The sequence below is a fragment of the Artibeus jamaicensis genome, unplaced genomic scaffold, assembly GCF_021234435.1.
Source record: "Artibeus jamaicensis isolate MK-2021 breed Jamaican fruit bat unplaced genomic scaffold, CSHL_Jam_final scaffold_625, whole genome shotgun sequence".
In the NCBI taxonomy this organism is placed as follows: Eukaryota; Metazoa; Chordata; class Mammalia; order Chiroptera; family Phyllostomidae; genus Artibeus; species Artibeus jamaicensis.
The window spans coordinates 3,474,184-3,491,128 of record NW_026522051.1 but is presented as its reverse complement, the minus strand read 5'-3'; the positions used below and the strand labels follow the sequence as shown (position 1 = coordinate 3,491,128).

General features: G+C 57.0%; 2 protein-coding genes across 3 annotated transcripts in view; one reads left to right on the top strand and one right to left on the bottom strand.

Moving 5' to 3' along the window:
- Window positions 1-9,640, bottom strand: part of ILDR2 (immunoglobulin like domain containing receptor 2) — a 50,661-nt gene extending 41,021 nt beyond the window's left edge. For both annotated transcript variants that reach the window (XM_037167477.2, XM_037167479.2), the window contains exon 1: window positions 9,340-9,640. In XM_037167477.2, the coding sequence (XP_037023372.1) occupies window positions 9,340-9,385 (46 nt within the window). In that variant the 5' untranslated portion in view covers window positions 9,386-9,640. The remainder of the gene's footprint in view (window positions 1-9,339) is intronic.
- Window positions 1-16,945, top strand: part of MAEL (maelstrom spermatogenic transposon silencer) — an 88,345-nt gene that overhangs the window by 52,798 nt on the left and 18,602 nt on the right. The gene's annotated exons all lie outside the window — the stretch shown is intronic.

The following is a 16,945-nucleotide window of genomic DNA, read 5'->3' as shown; positions in this document are numbered from 1 at the left end:
GGTTCATTAGATGATTAGCCAGGACAACCTCCCCCCCAGCGCTGTGCTCCGCTAACGAGAGGTGAGCCGCTGACCGGGCCGCTGGACTTCTTTACTCATTAATAGAAGTCACTCGGTTCTCGGCGTCTTCCACGACATGGACATGAACTCACGTCCTCGAAAAGAGGGAACACGCTCTCGGAAGCAGCATCTGCCCCCTTGCAGCCTGACAGCCAGAGGCTCGGATCTTGGAGCCTAAATTAGAATCCAAGTGTTACCCGCTCCTAAGTGTTACCCGCTCCTCCTTTGAAGATCCCCAGCGAATGCCCCCCGGCGGAGGAGCTTCAGGTCCCTCTGTGAGAGCAGAACAACAGTGACTGCCGCCTGCAGCTGTCAGAGGGCGGAATACCGTCTCATCTGAGCACTTATCAGGGTCACACGGTACAGAGCAGGCGCTCAGTCACTGCTGTGCTGCTCTCTGCCAGGGTCAGCCTTGACCTCTGCGCGGCCGTGAACCTGCAGCGGGGGTGGGGTGCGTACGGCCAGCAGGGTGTTCGACGCTGAGTCCACGGAGGCAGAACGGCAGAACTGGCCCGGGAAGCCGGACCGGGAAGCCTGGCGCTGCGGGGTGGCAGTCCCGCGGGTGCTCCTCCCGGCTCTGCCGCACAGACGCCCCCGGAAGTCGGCGGTGGAGGACGACCCGGGGCACCTCTGTGCACATGCGCAGTCTAATGGGACCCCGGGGACTCTGAGCTGGGGACTGATCTGGACAGCTGGAGAGGGCGGGACTAGGATTTGCGCGAAAATGTCCGTTAACTGGGTCCGGGAGGGACAGGAGTGAAGGGTTACAGAGGAAACTGAAAACGATGAGGCCTGCTTGAGCTCCGTGAGCGTCACACCGTAGGACGGATGCGACCGATTCCCACGCCTGCCTGGCCAAGTCTGTTGGGGACGCCATTCCCACTGGGGAGGGGCTCCACCCGGATCCCAGGGGACGCCTTGGGTCCCCTACACCCTCTGAGCAGCCTGCTTTCCCTCCGCCTGGGTGCGTCTTAGACTCACTGTGTTTCCACCTGACCCGTAACCGTTTGTCCCACTGGGATCCAAGCCTTGCTCGGAGCTCCCGCCAGCTCGCCTGGGCCCCCGATGCCGCCCCCGTCCTGGGGCTCAGGTAGTGTTTCCCTTGCCCCTCGGGCGAGACTGATCCGAACCTGACCCTGTGATGCTGCTCCCCGCCCACCCCACAGTGAAAAATACCTCTCACGGGGCCCCTGTCCTGCTCCCAGAGCTGGCCCTTGGGGACATGAGCCGCTGGGGTGAGGCCTGAGACAGGAAGGCTGCGTGGACATGGCGGGCACACCTGGGCTCAGGGAGCCCTGGGTCTGAGTCCCTCCTCTCACACATTCTTCGTTTTCCTGCTTCACCGAAAACCTGGTGCTTCTCGGGATGGAGTCTACACAAGCTCAGAAGGATGTCTTTGAACGCCAGGAAAACACACGCACAATTTCAGCCTCTGTGAAGTAATTACTCGTCTCGTGAGCAGCCCAAGAAGCCTCCCTGTGTCCCGTGGTTCCAACCACCAGCTCTGCCCCCGGCCTGCAACTCCCGTGGCTGTATCTGCGTGTTTAACAGCCACTCTGAACTGAGGGTGTCTGCGCCTCGTTCATCATCTCCTTTCTTCCTACCTCCTGCTTATGGGCCGGCTCCTCCTCTCCCCCAGCCCTCCGCTGGGCTGCCTCAGAGAGAAGTCGGAACTTGGGGGATTTCTTCTCTGGCCCTGACCACCCTTGGCTGGTCACTAAGGCTACACTGCTCTCCAATCTGCCCCTTCTCTGCCATCCCTTACATCACAGCCGATGGCCGTCCCCTCTGCTAGGTAATGGTTACAGAAGGCTCCCCACGGGTCAGAAATTGTGTGGAGCACTATCCATGTAGTATCTCAAAGAGTTCTCTCCAAAAAATCCCATAAAGTGGGTGTTGTTATTATACCCCGTTTAGAGGTGAAGAAACTGATTCTTAGAGAACAGAAGTCTCTCTTCCCAACATCTCCGAGTTAGCAAGCGACAGTTGGTTGGGACGCTGGCTGACTGGCTCCGCAGCTCGGGGCCACCACCCACACAGGTCCGCATCACCGGCCTCTGTGACAGCCTCTTCTGGGGCCCCTGCGCCCAGCCCGGCACTCGCTCCACTTGCTTTCTATCAGTAGCACCTTTAAAGACACATCACATCGCATCTGTCCCCTGTGTAAGGCTTGCGTTCATTCCCATTTGTTCCGAGATAAAACCGAATGCCTTGACGCAGCGCCCGAGGCCTTCTCCTTGATCCGTCTCCGAGCGCACTTTAGATGCAGGAAAATATGGTTCCCCCGTTAACTATAACCACGTTACGCCCTGCACCCGGGGAGGCGTCAGCGCCTGGAAGTGCGCAGGTCCTGGGAGGCCCGGAGCGTGGGGGCGGGGTGCACGCACGGGTGGGCGCTGCGCGAAGGCCTGGCTCTGGGTCCAGGGACCGGTGGCACCATCTCGGACTTCTGCTGCCAGCTCAGAGAGAAACTGACAGCGGCGCGGAAAGAATGTCTGTCCCGAAAGCTAAAGCGTGTGCCCTGGGAAGCCTGAGTGAGACAGCGGACAGGCAACCAATCGCGGTGGGGGCGGGGGACCAGACAGTCCAGGGGCACATCTGTCAAGGTGGGACCCTGAGCGCAGCGGCAGGAGAGGGTGAGCCACAGGTTGCAGGCGGGGCTCTGCAGTCGCAGGGGTCCTGTGACCCGCAGACCATTCCCTCCATTTCTGTCCTGCCTCTCAGCAAACCTGCCCTCATTCAAATTCCATCGGAAATGTATTTCTTTCTGTCCTCACCTGAGGATGTGTTTTTTTAATCACTTATATTTTTTTAAAGAGAGAGAGGGAGGGAGGGAAACATACACCTATATGAAAGAGAAACATCGATTGGCTACACACCCTGAGCAGGGATCAAACCCACAACCTCATGGTGTAATTGCAGACGAGGCTCCTACAGAGCCATAGGCCAGGGCCAGAAACATCTTTAAAACCCTGTGTGAAGTCCTGGAAAGACAGGTATGAAAGACCAGTCCTCAATCCTGAGAACTTCCATATAAACTCGGTTTCTAACTCAAAGGCCCTTAAGGCAGGGACCAGGATGTGGTTGGCTCAGCCGTGCTCAGCACGGCAAGGGCATGGATGTAGCGAAAGCTCACGTGTGTGGAAATGCGTCAGGGAGTGAATGAACCCATGAAAGGGTGCGTCCCCAGCGCAGAGAATGGGTTCTGGCCCATCTCCAGGACAGCTGCCTAGAGGAGAGGGCTGGGTGACAGCCCCATCTCAGCTCCGGGCCCCAGGTCCCTCGTCCCCAGGCCAGGCAAGCTCAGCCCCAAGTGCAGACAGCGCCTCCCTGGACGGCAGAAGCAGGCCCTGGCCCAGTTCTCCTGTGCAGAGAAGGCTTCTGTCCGTGAAAGCTGTGTTCTTGGGAGGTGAACAAAAGCGGTGTCTGAGGCAATGCTGTTCTTATTTTAGCACTTTCATTTTTTCAAAGCAAGTTCCTCTTCCCTGCAAGTAGTAAGCTATCCGTGCCAGCATCTTTGGGAAGCAGGGCTGAGAGCCCAGCCCCACTGTGGAGAACCAAAGACCGCTGCGAAAGGTCACAGAAAATCAGCACTGTTAGAGGCAGGCATTTTTAGAAGTCCTGTGTACAGCTCACCCATCCCCGAACTCTTGAAGTCCCGGAAGTGGGATCTGACCTGCCCATTTCCCAAGCCGTGGCTGAGTAGCTCAGTTGGTTAGAGTGCCCTCCCAAAATGTCAAAGTTGTGAGTTCGATCCCCAGTCAGGGCACATGCAAGAATCAACCAGTGGATGCATAGATAAATGGAACAACAAATCAATGTTCCCCCTCCCCCATGTCTCTCTCTCAAAATCAATGGAAAAAAGAGAAGTTCCCGTTCTGAAGCACGTCTTTGCCTTCAGACGTCTAAGGTTTCCCCCCGATTCACCCTGACAATACAAATCTCTGCCTTCACTTGTGAAAATGTCCCAATTTCCTAAGATGTTGTTTGGGGGGAAACTGCTGGGCAGGTTTTCTAAGTGTACGATGGATGAGACGTGTCCAACCATCTCTTCCGCCTTCGGTCCACAGTCCCCACAAGGAGCGGAAGCCTGCCCGCCACAGGCGGATCCTCCACCCCCCAAAATAGCAACCATCCATCTTCCTGAAACACACGGGTGAAAAAGCGAACTAAAATAAAGGGCTGACAAAGAACACTAGGCGTTCCGTTGGTGTGTGCCTAATAATCTAAGCCCAATGCTGCGACTTTCCCATCGATTTGTAAGTTAATCGATTTCTTCCCAGTAAATTCCCTTCCTGCTTCCATTGGCCAGAATCAGTTTCTCGTTTGCCGCCCTGGTACCTGGCATTAGGGTCAGGGTGACCAGATGTACCACGCGGAGATTTAACAAACTACGGCAGCATCCTCGCACATCTTCTCCCCGAGAGACGCTCCCCCCCACGCGGCATCTCTCCCCTTTTCCACGGGGTGCGGTAAATGTCATGGCTGGCCCTGCCCATGCCGATATCCCTCATGGCCTAATTGTAGTTTGCAGCCAGCACGCTGGTGCTCTGCACACAGAGGGTGCCGCTCATTAAGCGCAGGTTCTGTGCGTCCAGGGGAGCCATGCTGGCCTGTTCTCTGCGGCCACCGAGCAGATGAAAGCCGGGGAGGGGCCTACATCCTCCCCGCCTGTGCTGCCTCATCGCCCAGAGATCTGAGGCGAGCTCCTGTCGGCTGGCTCACCTGCTGTTCCAGCGGGACCAAAGCCGTCCTAAAGAGGTCAGTCACTGCCCCGCAGGACACAGCCACTTTGGAAACTGTCTTATCCAGTTCATTCAGGTGGGTCAACTTGCTAGGGCGGGCCAGCCATCTGCACGGCGAGAACTCCCGGAAGAAAGCTCTCGTCAACCTTTGCTAACTTTTTTTTAAGGATCTTATTTATTTACTTTTAGAGAGAGGGGAAGGGAGGGAGAAAGAGAGGTCCTTGGTTAACTTATCCGTGTTTCCGGTCCAGCTCTCTCACCTGAGCTCCGTGTTATGCTCCATCTGGATGCTACACAAGCTCTTCAGACTCATCACTCTGTAGATGGAGATGCTAACGGTCCCCTTGTGTCACTGACAGAACTTCCAGGGTTTAATCTGGCCCGCCAGTACTCGCCTCTCTTGCAGCTAATTGTGGCCTTCAGACTAAGCTCTTGTGGGAAAAAAAAAAAAGACTAAGCCTGGGTCCTGTCTCTTAAGATGAGCTACATTTATTTTTTTTGCCATAAAAGACACACTTTTTATTTTTACCAATACCTTATTGATGTGGATATTTTGAGTATGCCGGCTATCTCCTACGGGGTAGAACATTGATCATTCACAATAAATATCTCGATTTGATCGCAATCAACTGGTCTACCCGACCGTGGAGCGTCGTCCAGCGAGAAATCTCCAGCATGAAACTCTGCAAACCACTTCTTACACGTTTGATCGGTCACAGTACCTTCTCCATACACCACACTAATCTTTTTTGTGTGTTTCAGTTGCACTTTGACCTTTCTTGATATAATAAAACATACTAGACCAAAAATATTGTGTATTTTCTTCCATCCTCATATTAAAATGGCGACACACAACTTCACCGATTTTAAAGTTTTTTTTTTTTTAAGAATGCACTCTGATAGGGCAGCTATCACAATACAATCCAACAAAATTGCATAGAATGAAGTTACAGACAACTAAATGCTCCTGGAGCCGTCTTATGGGAAAGAACAAACGAACTCTCTGGCCAGCCCGATACCAGCACAGCACCGCAGCAAGACTGCTGTAGCCTTGCAATGGGTCTGGAAAACCGGCCAGCCGGCGGCATCATGTGAGGCTAGAACCCAGGGAGTGATGGGGATGCAGAAGGAAGCCCCTTGGCCTGGTCCAGAGAGAAGCCTCCGGCCGGGGGAGGCTGGGGCGTGGGGAGAGCTGTGAGACGCTGCAGAAGGAAGGTGCTCGGGGCTGAACAAGGTCCCTTCCGTGGGGGGACCGCAGAACAGAGGAGGGGGAGAAATGGAAAGGCGTGCAGGGCGGGGAAGGAGACAACGGGAGCGAGGTGCCCGCCATCTCTGAACCCGCCCCTTCCTTCTCCAGGGCCCCCAGAACACTATCTCTCCACATCCACGCCTGTCCTCGCCGGGTCGCCAGGCGTCTACCCGAATGCTGGCCAGACCATGTAACAGCCTGGACGCCTCCGTGCCAGCCGCAGGCTGGGTCAGCAGCCCTGCGGAGCCCCCCCTCCCCACCCACAGCACACCCGCAGGTCCCCATTACCGCTTCTGCACACACTGATCTCAGTTTCGTCACCGGTGTGCCCGCCACCGGGCTGTGAGCTCCCTGAAGGCAGGTACCATGCCTGCTTCCTCTGTTCGCCCTACACAGTGCCCGGATGTGGCAGGGACTCAGCCGCCGCCTGTGCGTGAATAAACGTCTCGACCGGGCCATCGCCTCTCCTGGGTCCCCCTCAGAGCCCTGCACCACCCCCAGGTGTGGGCCGGACGCACATCCCTCCCACCTGTGTGGCTCCCTTGCTCCCGTCACAGGACCTTTCCCTCGCTGCACAGATGACACTCTTTCAGGACAAGGGCTGTCTTCTACCTCTTGATTCTCAGCACCTACCCCAATCCTTAGAAACCCCACGATTTTCATATACGCCCATAGGAAGGATGAATGAATGAATGAATGAATGAATGAAACCAAGAGGGACCCAGACGAAACGCTACTAGAGCAAGCAGTCTTCACCAGAACCGAAAAGAGTCACCAGGGAAACACATCGCCCATTCCCGGAGCGTGTCCGCCCCCCGGGGTCACAGCCCACGCCATCCACATGTGGGGACAAAGACAGCGAGGAGCGTCCTGCCCGTCTTCCTGCCCTGCCGCACCTGTTGCCGCACCAGCAGCTGGCGAGCATCTTGTTTTGCCGGGAACAACAAGGACGACAACCACAGAACACAATCTCTGACAGGAAGCGATGTCCCTACAACAATGAGGAAGCATCGGGCTGAATCTGCAGCAGAGGGAGGGCCAGCGTTTTAGCCATGAAAGACCAGGAAGGAGCTGCGAGAGCCCCAGGAAGACACTGAAGTGCTGATTAGAAATTGCTCAGCCTGCGTTAAGAGAGGGAAGGGGGAGAAGGAGGGGGAGGGGACGGAGGGACAAGGAGAGTGCGTGGTTTTTTGTTGTTTTTTTTTTTCCTGGCTCTCTGACTCATTTTTCATCTGTCCTTTCCTCCCTCCCTTCCACCACCCCCGCAAGAGAGAATTCATTGATTGGGCTGGGCTGAAATGTCTTACCTTTCCCTCCCAGGGTTTCCGGGGGAGGATGAGTCTGAATCCATTCCCTCCGTCCGTCCTCCCCCGCCCCCTCCCCCACCGCCATTGTTGGTGCCCCCACTTTGCTCAGGGGCTCGGGGGAGGCAGAAACCAGGATCGGGGGATGGCGGCGGGTGCTCCGTGAGTCCCAGGGAGCCGGCCTCACCTGCAGGGCACAGAAGCCCAGGCGTCTGACAGCCGGTGGCCCTGCTCACTAACCTGTTGCCAGCTTCCAGGCAGGGGCCGCCTCTCCAGGTGCAAAAGGAGGAGGGCACAGATAAAGCGGCCCACCCCTGACAACACAAAGGACACAAACGCCCCTTCCACGGGAACCTCAGAAAGGCAGCTCAGGAGCCAGCCGATCCCACTGGCCCCGGGTGGAGAGAACGGGGCTCCGGCCCCGGCCGCAGGCATTTGCTCACAGAGCTGGGCTGGACGGCCTGGGCGCCTGCCAGAGGTGTGACTGCATTTCGACAGAAGCTGTGAGCCATCTATCAAGGGCTCCTTCCCTTCTGTCCCCACTCCCTGCAGACCTGGAGACCACCTGACTGGGGGACCCCTCCCCAGGTGCCTAGCTGACTTCAGGGAAGGTGTGATACAGGCTCAAGGCCAAGGCTGCCCTGGAATCTGCTAATGGAGAAGAGGAGGCAAGTTGAGGACATTCAGAATCAGTGAGGGGGAGTGGCAGGTCCCCGGAGGCCAGGGAAAGGGGGGCGGGAGGTGGATCAAGCCAACCCTGAAATTAGAGATGATTCACATTTGAATACTGTGGGAGGGAGACAGTCAGCTCAGGGGGCCCCCCCAACTGGACCCAGCGGGGGGCCAGGGCCAGTCAGGGCCCTCAGTGTGCAGCCGGAGGCAGTCAGACACCTGCCGCTGAAGCCCCGGGAAACAGGGTCTGCCCTTCTGACGTGAATCTTACCCTCTTCTGCTGACTTGCCTAAGAGACTGTGAGCATGTTCCCCCTTTCCCACTGACTTGCTTCTCCCAGTCTTCTGGTCCGTGGCCCCAGAAGGGACAAGTTTTCATTTTGGGGTGGCGGTGTGCTATTTTGCATTTTCTCTCCTGCCCCTCAACCTGTCCTCACAACCTGTCTGGTCCCTTGTCCCTTCCCTCCATCTCCTGGACTTCATGGGCATTGTCTCAGGCCCGAGCAGGCCACCTTCCAAACACCCTGGCCCAAGCACGGCTGCTTTGAGACTCAGGGCTGGCCCCCCTGCCTGGCCCCCTGGCCCTCAAACGTGCAGAATCACCCGGTGGGGACAACTTGTTAGGAACAAGAGCCTTTGCAGACCCCAGAAGGGTGGGAGAAAGTTCATGAGGAGGGACCCCCCCCCCAACACTGGGCCCAGCTGGAGGATGTGAAAGGCTGGGACAACCCTGCCTCCTGCAGATTATATGTACTGGGGGGGGGGGGTCCTCTCTGATTGTGGGGCCACTCCCCGAACGGTCCCAGTAAGAGACGGCAGGGTCCTGAACTCCAAACCCATGGGGCCTCCAACCCCCTTCTTCCCCCCACCCCCACCTGCCCCGAGACCGCCTCTGGTTCCCGGCTTCTCCAGGGAAGGAATTAGACACTCCTCCACCCCCACCCCCAGAAAACCAGTTTCCTTAATTAATCAGTCTCCTCCGAGCTTCCGTTTGGTCCAGCCAGGCTTCCCCCAGCGCTGCAAACTCAGGAAGCGCCGCTGTCTGGCCCGGGAAATGCGTGCTCGGGAGAAGGGACGGTCCCCTGTTTGCGACGGGTCAGACACCTGCCTCTCCATCGTCTCCCTTGTGTTCGGGCTCCCCCTTCCTCGCCCCCCGACATGCTGACACGCACAGCCCCTCCCCCACTGGCCGCCAGCCTCCCGGGCGCCTTCAGCACCGGCGGGGGCCGTGGGGGTGGCGGGGGCTGAGCCCCCCACCCCGGTGCGAGAACGCCGGTAAAGTTCCCGGGTCGGCGGGAAAGGCCGCTTACCCGTCAGCCAGAGGAGAGCGATCCACGCCAGCGAGACCCTGTCCATCTTCCCTAACTTCCCATCCAGACCAGCGAGGGCGCGAAGTGGGAAGCGGCACCGGCGCGGCGATCTGCCTGTGCGACCGGGAGGCAGAGGCGGGGGTGGCGGAGGGCGGGCGCGAGCGGCTGTCCGCGTCCCTGGGCGCCGCCCCGGGCGGACCGCGCAGACGGGCCCGGGCGCGCTGCCGTTCGAGCTCCCGCGCTCGCTCGGGCTCCGGCTCCGGCTCGGGCTCCCGCTCCCGCACGCCAGGAGCCCGGCGGCGATTCCCCGCCCCGCAGCGCCGCCCGCCGCCCGCCCCGCGGCCTCCAAAGTTTCTGGGTCACGTGCTGGCCCCGCGGCCAGCGCGGAGTCGCCAAGTGCACCGGGGGCACCGGGGGAGGGCGCGCGGGGTGTGCAGAGCGCGAGCCAGAACCGCGGCTGGAGACGCGAGCGGGGGCGGCGGGGCGTGCACAGGGCTCGGGCCAACGTGGGCTGGGAGAGGGGGACCGGTCAGGGACCCACCGGGACTTGGGGGGACTTACCAGAGAGGCCCCTAGGCTAGGGGTTGGTGTGCTTGGGCAGGACCCCAACCCCCTCCCACCCCCGTCTCGTCTGGTCTGGTCTGGCCTGGCCTGGTCTAGTCTGTTCTGGGTCCCCTTCTGACGGCCAGGAAAGCAAGATGCTCCGAAGAACTGGAAAAGGTAACCGGGAATCCCGCGTCCTGACTCCCTCCTGTTAAAACGCAGCTAAGGGCACGCAGCTCATTAAACAGCAAAAATGGAAAACTAGAATGAAGTAAACAATAGGTCGGCTCCCGTGGGCCCAACATGTGCGGCTTCTCAGCCTTTTGGCCAAGATCAAGGGCGTTTGCCCAACACGTCACCGGTTGCAGGGCAGGTTCCCACGGCTTATTTACATGTTATCAGTGGATCTGTGCCGCGTGTGTATGTGTGAGAGGCAGAGAAAGCAGCCTGTGCGTGTAGAGAAATGTATGTTCACAAACTGTAGCATCCACTAGCTGCTAAGAGCACCCTCGGGCTATGGGGATGAAGGAGACAGACCTCCTGCCCGGCTGGGTCCTTGAACCTGGGAACCACCCCCCCCCACCACCCCAGCCCCCCCCCCCCCCGCGGTAAAGCCCCCAGGTGTGCTCCTGGAGACACAAAGAAGGCGCCCGAGGAGCTTAATGACTGTCCGATGGGAACAGGGAGGAGAAGCGACCCTCGGAAGTGCCGAGAATCTACTGCACAGTGGTTTTTTACAGTTGCTTGGCCTCTGGAATGCCTGTGTTTCTGAGGAGCACCAACTGTGGAAGCCAGAACATCCACCACCGTCTCCAACCACCACCACAACCCGAGTACAGGCCGGGTCCTGTGTGGCCAAGGACCCCCTTCTCTCTCTCTGGGTTTTTGAATCCTGGAGCAAGTGAGCTGGGAAGGGAGAGACGGCTGATAATGGTCAGGTCCCTGGTGCGGAGGGCAGGCCAACAGACTGCTCCAGGTGTGGTTTTGGCCACGTCGTGGCCGCGAGCCCCCCGGGTTCCAGTCCGCTTCCTGCACCTGGCTCTTCAGCTCCTGGCAGCCCCGCAAGCTGCTGATACGCTCTCATACATCCCCCCTCGCTTGCTTCAGCCAGAGATGATTTCCGATGCTCGCAATTAAGAACACTGACTAATGCCCGGGATGGTGTGGCTCAGTGGATTGAGCGCCGGCCTGCGAAACAAAGGGTCACCAGTTCGATGCCCAGTCAGGGCACATGCCTGGGTTACGGGCCAGGTCCCCAGTAGGGGGCGTGCGAGAGGCAACCACACATTGATGTTTCTCTCCCTCTCCCCTTCCCTTCCCCTCTGTCTATAAATAAAATCTTAAACACCAGCTTTTCCTTTCAAACATGAAAAAAACAAAATAGAAAATGAGACAGGTTCCTAGGTTTCCCATTTGGTCCTAGGCCTGGGCGCGTGACCAGTGCTCTCGTTCCTCCTCACAAGGAAACTCAGGGGATTTAATTAACTTCCCTAAGACCAGGTAGCTAGGAAGGGGCGGAGGTAGCATTTGAACCGAGGTCTTTCGACTCCAAAGCATATGCCCTTTGCATCCTGAAAGGGCATCTAGACTGGAGGGTTGGCGTGGTGATGGATTGGTATTAGGCTCCGCCGCTGCCTGTGTGTGTGTATGTGCACACAGCAGAGCTTGAATAGCCTTAAAGATCCAAGGGTGCATAACAATGGTATTTTATCAAAACTTGGGGTCGGAGGGGTACATTGATGTTTCTCTCCCTCTCTCCTTCCCCCCCTTAAAGATAAATAATAATCTTGACATCGCAGCTGAGGAGACGGACTGGGACAAGGGACACTGGCTGTGTGGGCCAGTGACCGTGAGCTGGCAGTGTGTGCCTGTGTGTGTGTCCACACGGAGCTGGCGTGAGCCGCAGAACGCAGGGCCTTGTCCCCAACCCTGCGGTTTTGTTTTCCGAGCGGCACCCACCCTGCCCGTCTCTTTTCCAGCCGGGAGGTCCAGTTGGTCCACTTCCCGAGTGGACGGGGCCCCAGCCCATGGGGGGGGCGGTGAAGGACTGGGTCTCAGTGCGTGCCCCTCCATCACACACATGCTTTTGGCAAAGGTGGCGTGGAGTACAGAGGAACTTCAAGGTCATGTCTGGTGATTCTGAATGTGAACCTAAAGGATGGAGACAGAAGGGGGGCACAGGGGGACTATTTTGCTGCATTGGTGGAGATGGCAGGGTGATGCCAGGGTTGGGGTGCTCTTCCAAGGGTGGTCTGGGGACATTGAGCATCGGGAGCACATTAGTGGATGTCCCAAATACAGATTCCCAGGCTCTGCTAAAAGCTGTGAGATCAGAAACCTCGGGGCACCCTGCGAATCTGCATTTCAACTGCCTTCCTCAAATGCTTCTGAAACACAGGTGTTTGCAAAGCACAACCTCATCGCCTCGTCACGTGTGTGCCTGGGAAGCTGTCGCGTTGTTTGCGAATGAACCTCAGAGTCCAATCCAGTTTCCATCCATCCTGAGACACAGGCCCAGACACCCAGGTCCAGATGCATCTCCACAGCCGAGGGAGGCTCTGGGTCTCCAACCCTTCAGACTCGGCACTGCAGCCAGAGACGGGCAGGTGAGGACATAGCCCCTCCCTCGTGGGACCCGAGCAGGGCCCAGGAAGCCCCTGCGCGGGGGTGGGGGCGTGCACGCACAGGCCCCTCCGTCAACGCGGCGTTTAGGAACGGAATGAGGACACGGAGAAAAGAGAAGTGAACCGGAGCGAGGAGACCTGCTGGTAGCCGGTAGCAACCACATGGTTATAAATATAACGCAGCTGAAGCCTCGCCAACACATGACTTCCCTGCCGGCGCCGGGCGTGCACGCACACGAATCCTGCTTACCGTAGGCCTGTGCGAAGCACGCAGACAGCGTCGCGGCGCCTCTGCTGCGCGCTGATCGGACGTCCTGCACCGATCCGGGCCGTGTGACTTCCGAACCGATACCAGGCGTCCCTCCTCCTCCCTTCTTTACCATTAAAAAATAGGTGTATTGAGACATAATTCCCATGTCACGCCATTCACCCATTTAAAGTGTACTATTCAATAGTTTTAAATGTAGTCAGAGTTTCTGTGCCATGGTATCTATTCATGTTATTTTTTTTTTAAGTTTCTTGTCTAAGTTTTGTTCACCTTTCCTTCCCTGGTGCTACCTTGTTGAGTTTATCTTCCCCATCCCCCCTATCTTAGCAACCACCTGGGGGGAGTTAGAAATTTTGAAAAATCTAAATTACAGCGAGAAATTAACCAACAACAATAACAAAAATACCAGAGGCGGTGGGCACCTGTACTGAAAACTGCAAGCGTTTCAACCTGGAAGCCTCTCCCTACTGAGGGATAAGTGGTTTCATTAAGAAAATGCCTCCCAGAAAGGAAATGCAAATGCGAAGGACAGGGTGCCAAAAAATGTTAAAAGCTGTCCTGCCAAGAGTGTATAATAAGTAAAAGACTGGGAGAAGGTGCTGAAAATTCCACATTCTCCGAGCAGACTCTCAGCCAGCGCCAGGCTTCAGATCGAACTGCGGCGGCACCGGCGCTGAATTAGGTGGCATCCGGCCGCCCCACCCCAAGGCCAGAGCCCCCCAGTGGTGAGTGGCCACCCCTGCGGGAGCTCTCCGACTGTGCTGCCCCCACAGAGTTCCAGCCACAGGAGAACGAGCAGTCAAAGGAGCTTAAAGTCACAGAAGAACATGCAGTTCTGTTTAGGGCACGGTCTCGAATATGGGAAATGCCTTTGAAAGTGACCATGGAAACGGCGTTAGAGGGTCTCTGGTTTCTCCTTTGTAGTTGTCTCCGTGCTCTGGTGGTTCTACAAGGTAGGAAAGGTCGCTGGACAAAAGCTGTGCCACAGTCTGCTTAGCCTGTGGGACACCCCTGGAGAAAGGAGACAGGTGACAGGCCTGTACCTGCAGCCAGGTGCGGAGCCCCCAAACTGACACCTGCTCTCCTTCCGTCTCAGTTGCTGGCAGTTGTCACCATTCTCTGGAGACAGGAACAGTATTGACCGCCCTGAGCCAAATAGCAGATTCCAGGGATCTGGCGGCATCCTTCCGCCCAAAGGGGAAAGATGAAAGGTGGTCTGTCTTCCTATATCTCACCCAGGCGCTGGGTGAGTGATTCAGCCAGAAGACTGTGTCTCAGCCCCAAGTTCCCCTGCAGGCCTTCTGCCCGGCACAGGTCAAAGACGGATCCGACCGAGGAGAGGGAAATGAGCCAGAGCAAGTATGTCATCCGATGACCTCAGCCCCGGAAAACGAGCCAGAGAGGAAGCAGCTCCAGCAAGAGAAGGGGCTCATGGGCTTTCAACACTAGAGTTAAAGAGCGGCAGCCTTGACCTTGACATTGGGGTTGTGGGCGAGGTTCTCTCACACAAGCGTTAACTCTGTCCACCTCCCCCGGTGGTGAGTGGGCGCCTTCCATGGGGAGATGATCCGTGTGGATTTGTCTCATTGCACACTGTTCCAGGATGTTCTTGCTGTTTCCTCTTCATCTCTTCTTCTTTCTTTCTTGAATTCATTATTCTATTCACGTTTCGTGAGCACCTGCTGTATTCCAGAATCTATGCTGTCTAGAAATTCAAGACGAATAGGAATTTAAAGATGCATTAGTCACAGTCCCTCATGTCACAGAGGGTCCCATTGAGTGGTAGCTGCGTGTGTGTTGGGGGGGAGGAGAGACAGATGTGTGGTCTTTAAATGTGATGGTGTCTCAGGGCCTGTATTAGGACAGGCACCGGGAATGGTGGGGGAAAGGCGGAGGGACCTGTTACCCATCAGGAGTGCTGCTCAGAGACGCCTTCATGAAAGGCGACCCCTGAGCTAGGTCTCATTTTTTTAAATCCTCACCCAAGTCTATGTTCATTGATTTGAAAGAGGGAGAGAGAAACATTGATGTAAGAGAGAAACATCGATTGGTTGCCTCTGGTACAGACCCTGACCAGGGATCGAACCTGCAACCTTTCGGTGTATGGCGCGACACTCCAACCCACTGAGCCGTCCGGCTAGGGCCTTGAGCTAAGTCGTAAACGTGGTCTGGGCGGAACTTCTAAAAGCAGATGTGGATCTGGAGGTGGTGCCAATGCCCAGGTGACAGCAGAGGGGACAGCAGGGTCTCCTCAGGAACCCGGCCTTGCAAAGGGCACAGTCACAACGAGGCCGGAAGGGGGGGCTGACGGCGGGCGGTGGGGAGCCAGGGCACCGCGTCTGGACCTGGTCCCATGGGTGGGGGGCCACCCGCACGGATACTTCGGTGGAAGAACAAGAGCAGACTGGGTTTAGCCAAGCGATGCTGCCATGGGCTGGAGGATGGATTGGTGGGTGGAGGCAAGCAGAGGCCCTTCCCAGGTAAGGGCTCGTGACGGGAGCACCAGAAGGGACAGACGAGCATGCCAGCGAGACTGCAGGGCAGCTGAAGGACGGCAACAGCAAGCGAGAGAGAGACACCGAGGGGAGACACAGAGGCAGAATCCGCACCCCTGCCCGGAGCACCAGCCAGACTCCCGGTGGAGCCACCCGGGAAGGAGGGTGGGCATTCCAGCCCTGTCCAGAGATAGTGGGGGGCTTGGATACGTCCTTTGCGGCTTTGGCGAAGCTACCCTGTGCTGACCACACCAGAGCATTTCTAACGACCAGCCTGGACCTCAAGTGGTGCTGTAGCACCGGTCTCAGAGCAGTCGAAGTGCTCGTGGGCCATGTGGCCGGGGAATCCGCTTCGAGTACTAAGCCTCAGTGTTCCAGTCTGCAAAGTGGGGGCGTCGTAAGCCTATTTGGCAGGCGGCTGCGGAGAGATGAGGTAATGCTGGTGCAGCATTTAGCGGGGAGTCTGGCACAGCAACGGGCAAGGCTGTCGGCTGCTTTGCTGCTATAATTAGCACGGGTGAAAGGGCGCCTCCGCACAGTGTCGAGGCCTTCACTTAAACCGGCGTCAGGGGAAAAAAACGTGTTCCTAAAATACTGGGTCTTCTTGGGTGGCTTTCACAACACTCACTCAGCTGAAAATCACACCTTCAGACAGACTCGGAGAGAGTGGCTGGCAGCCCTGGGGGAGGGGCCTGGGAGGCGGGCATTGGGGAAAAAAGAGAATTCACGGACACAGACAATAGTTGGTAATTGCAGGGGGGTGGCGGTGGGTAGAGGTGGAGAAAGGTATAGAGGGGATAAATGGTGATGGAAAAAAATTAAATTTTATTTCTAAAAAAAGTAGGAGCCATCCCAATCTCCAGTGGCATGTCACCCATTGAGATTCAAGTCCAAAGTCCTTACCATGGCCTGTTAGCCCTCCAGGACCGGGCCCTGGCCCCCTCTCCAATTCCCTCTCTCCTTGCCCCTGCCCTCCCTTTTCCCCGCAGATGTGCTTTGCTGCTCCCAAAGCCTGCACGCGCCCACCACAGCCTTTGCACTTGCACTTGCTCTTCCTTCTCCTGGCAGCATGCCGGACATCGTCCTGGTTTGCTTCCTCACTTTATTCCGGCGTTTGCTTAAATTCCGTTTCCCCGAGTAGGGCCTTTTCTGACCTCCCTAAAATTGCAGCCTCCCTCGGTTCCTATCCCCTGAACTTGGGTCGTGTTTCCTCACTGGACACTCTCCAATAGGGTGTTCAGACATTGCACACACACACATATACATACATATACATAATTGTTTACATCTGTATGGCCTTTCTTCCTCACCACGTCATAGGCTTTTTTCTGTTTAACTTACTGTCGTGCCCACAGAATGTGACAATCAGCAGACTTCCTCCCGGAAACCCGGTGCCTTCTCATTTTTCTGGTCTTCTCCCCGCTTCCTCAGATGTTTCTTCTTAGTCACCTTCCTGGGCTCCCCTCTCCCCCCTGACTTCTCGGGGCCCCATCCTGGATTCTATTTTTCCCCCCTTTCCACTCTCGCCCTACACGGTCTCATCCAATCCCGTGACGTCAGCATCTTTGCGGGGCTGACTTCCAGACTCCGTCTAGCCCAGAGCTCCAGACCTGGCCAACTGCCTGCCTGACGCCTCCCTCGGCGCCGGCCCTAGGTATTTCAAAATTAACGTGTTC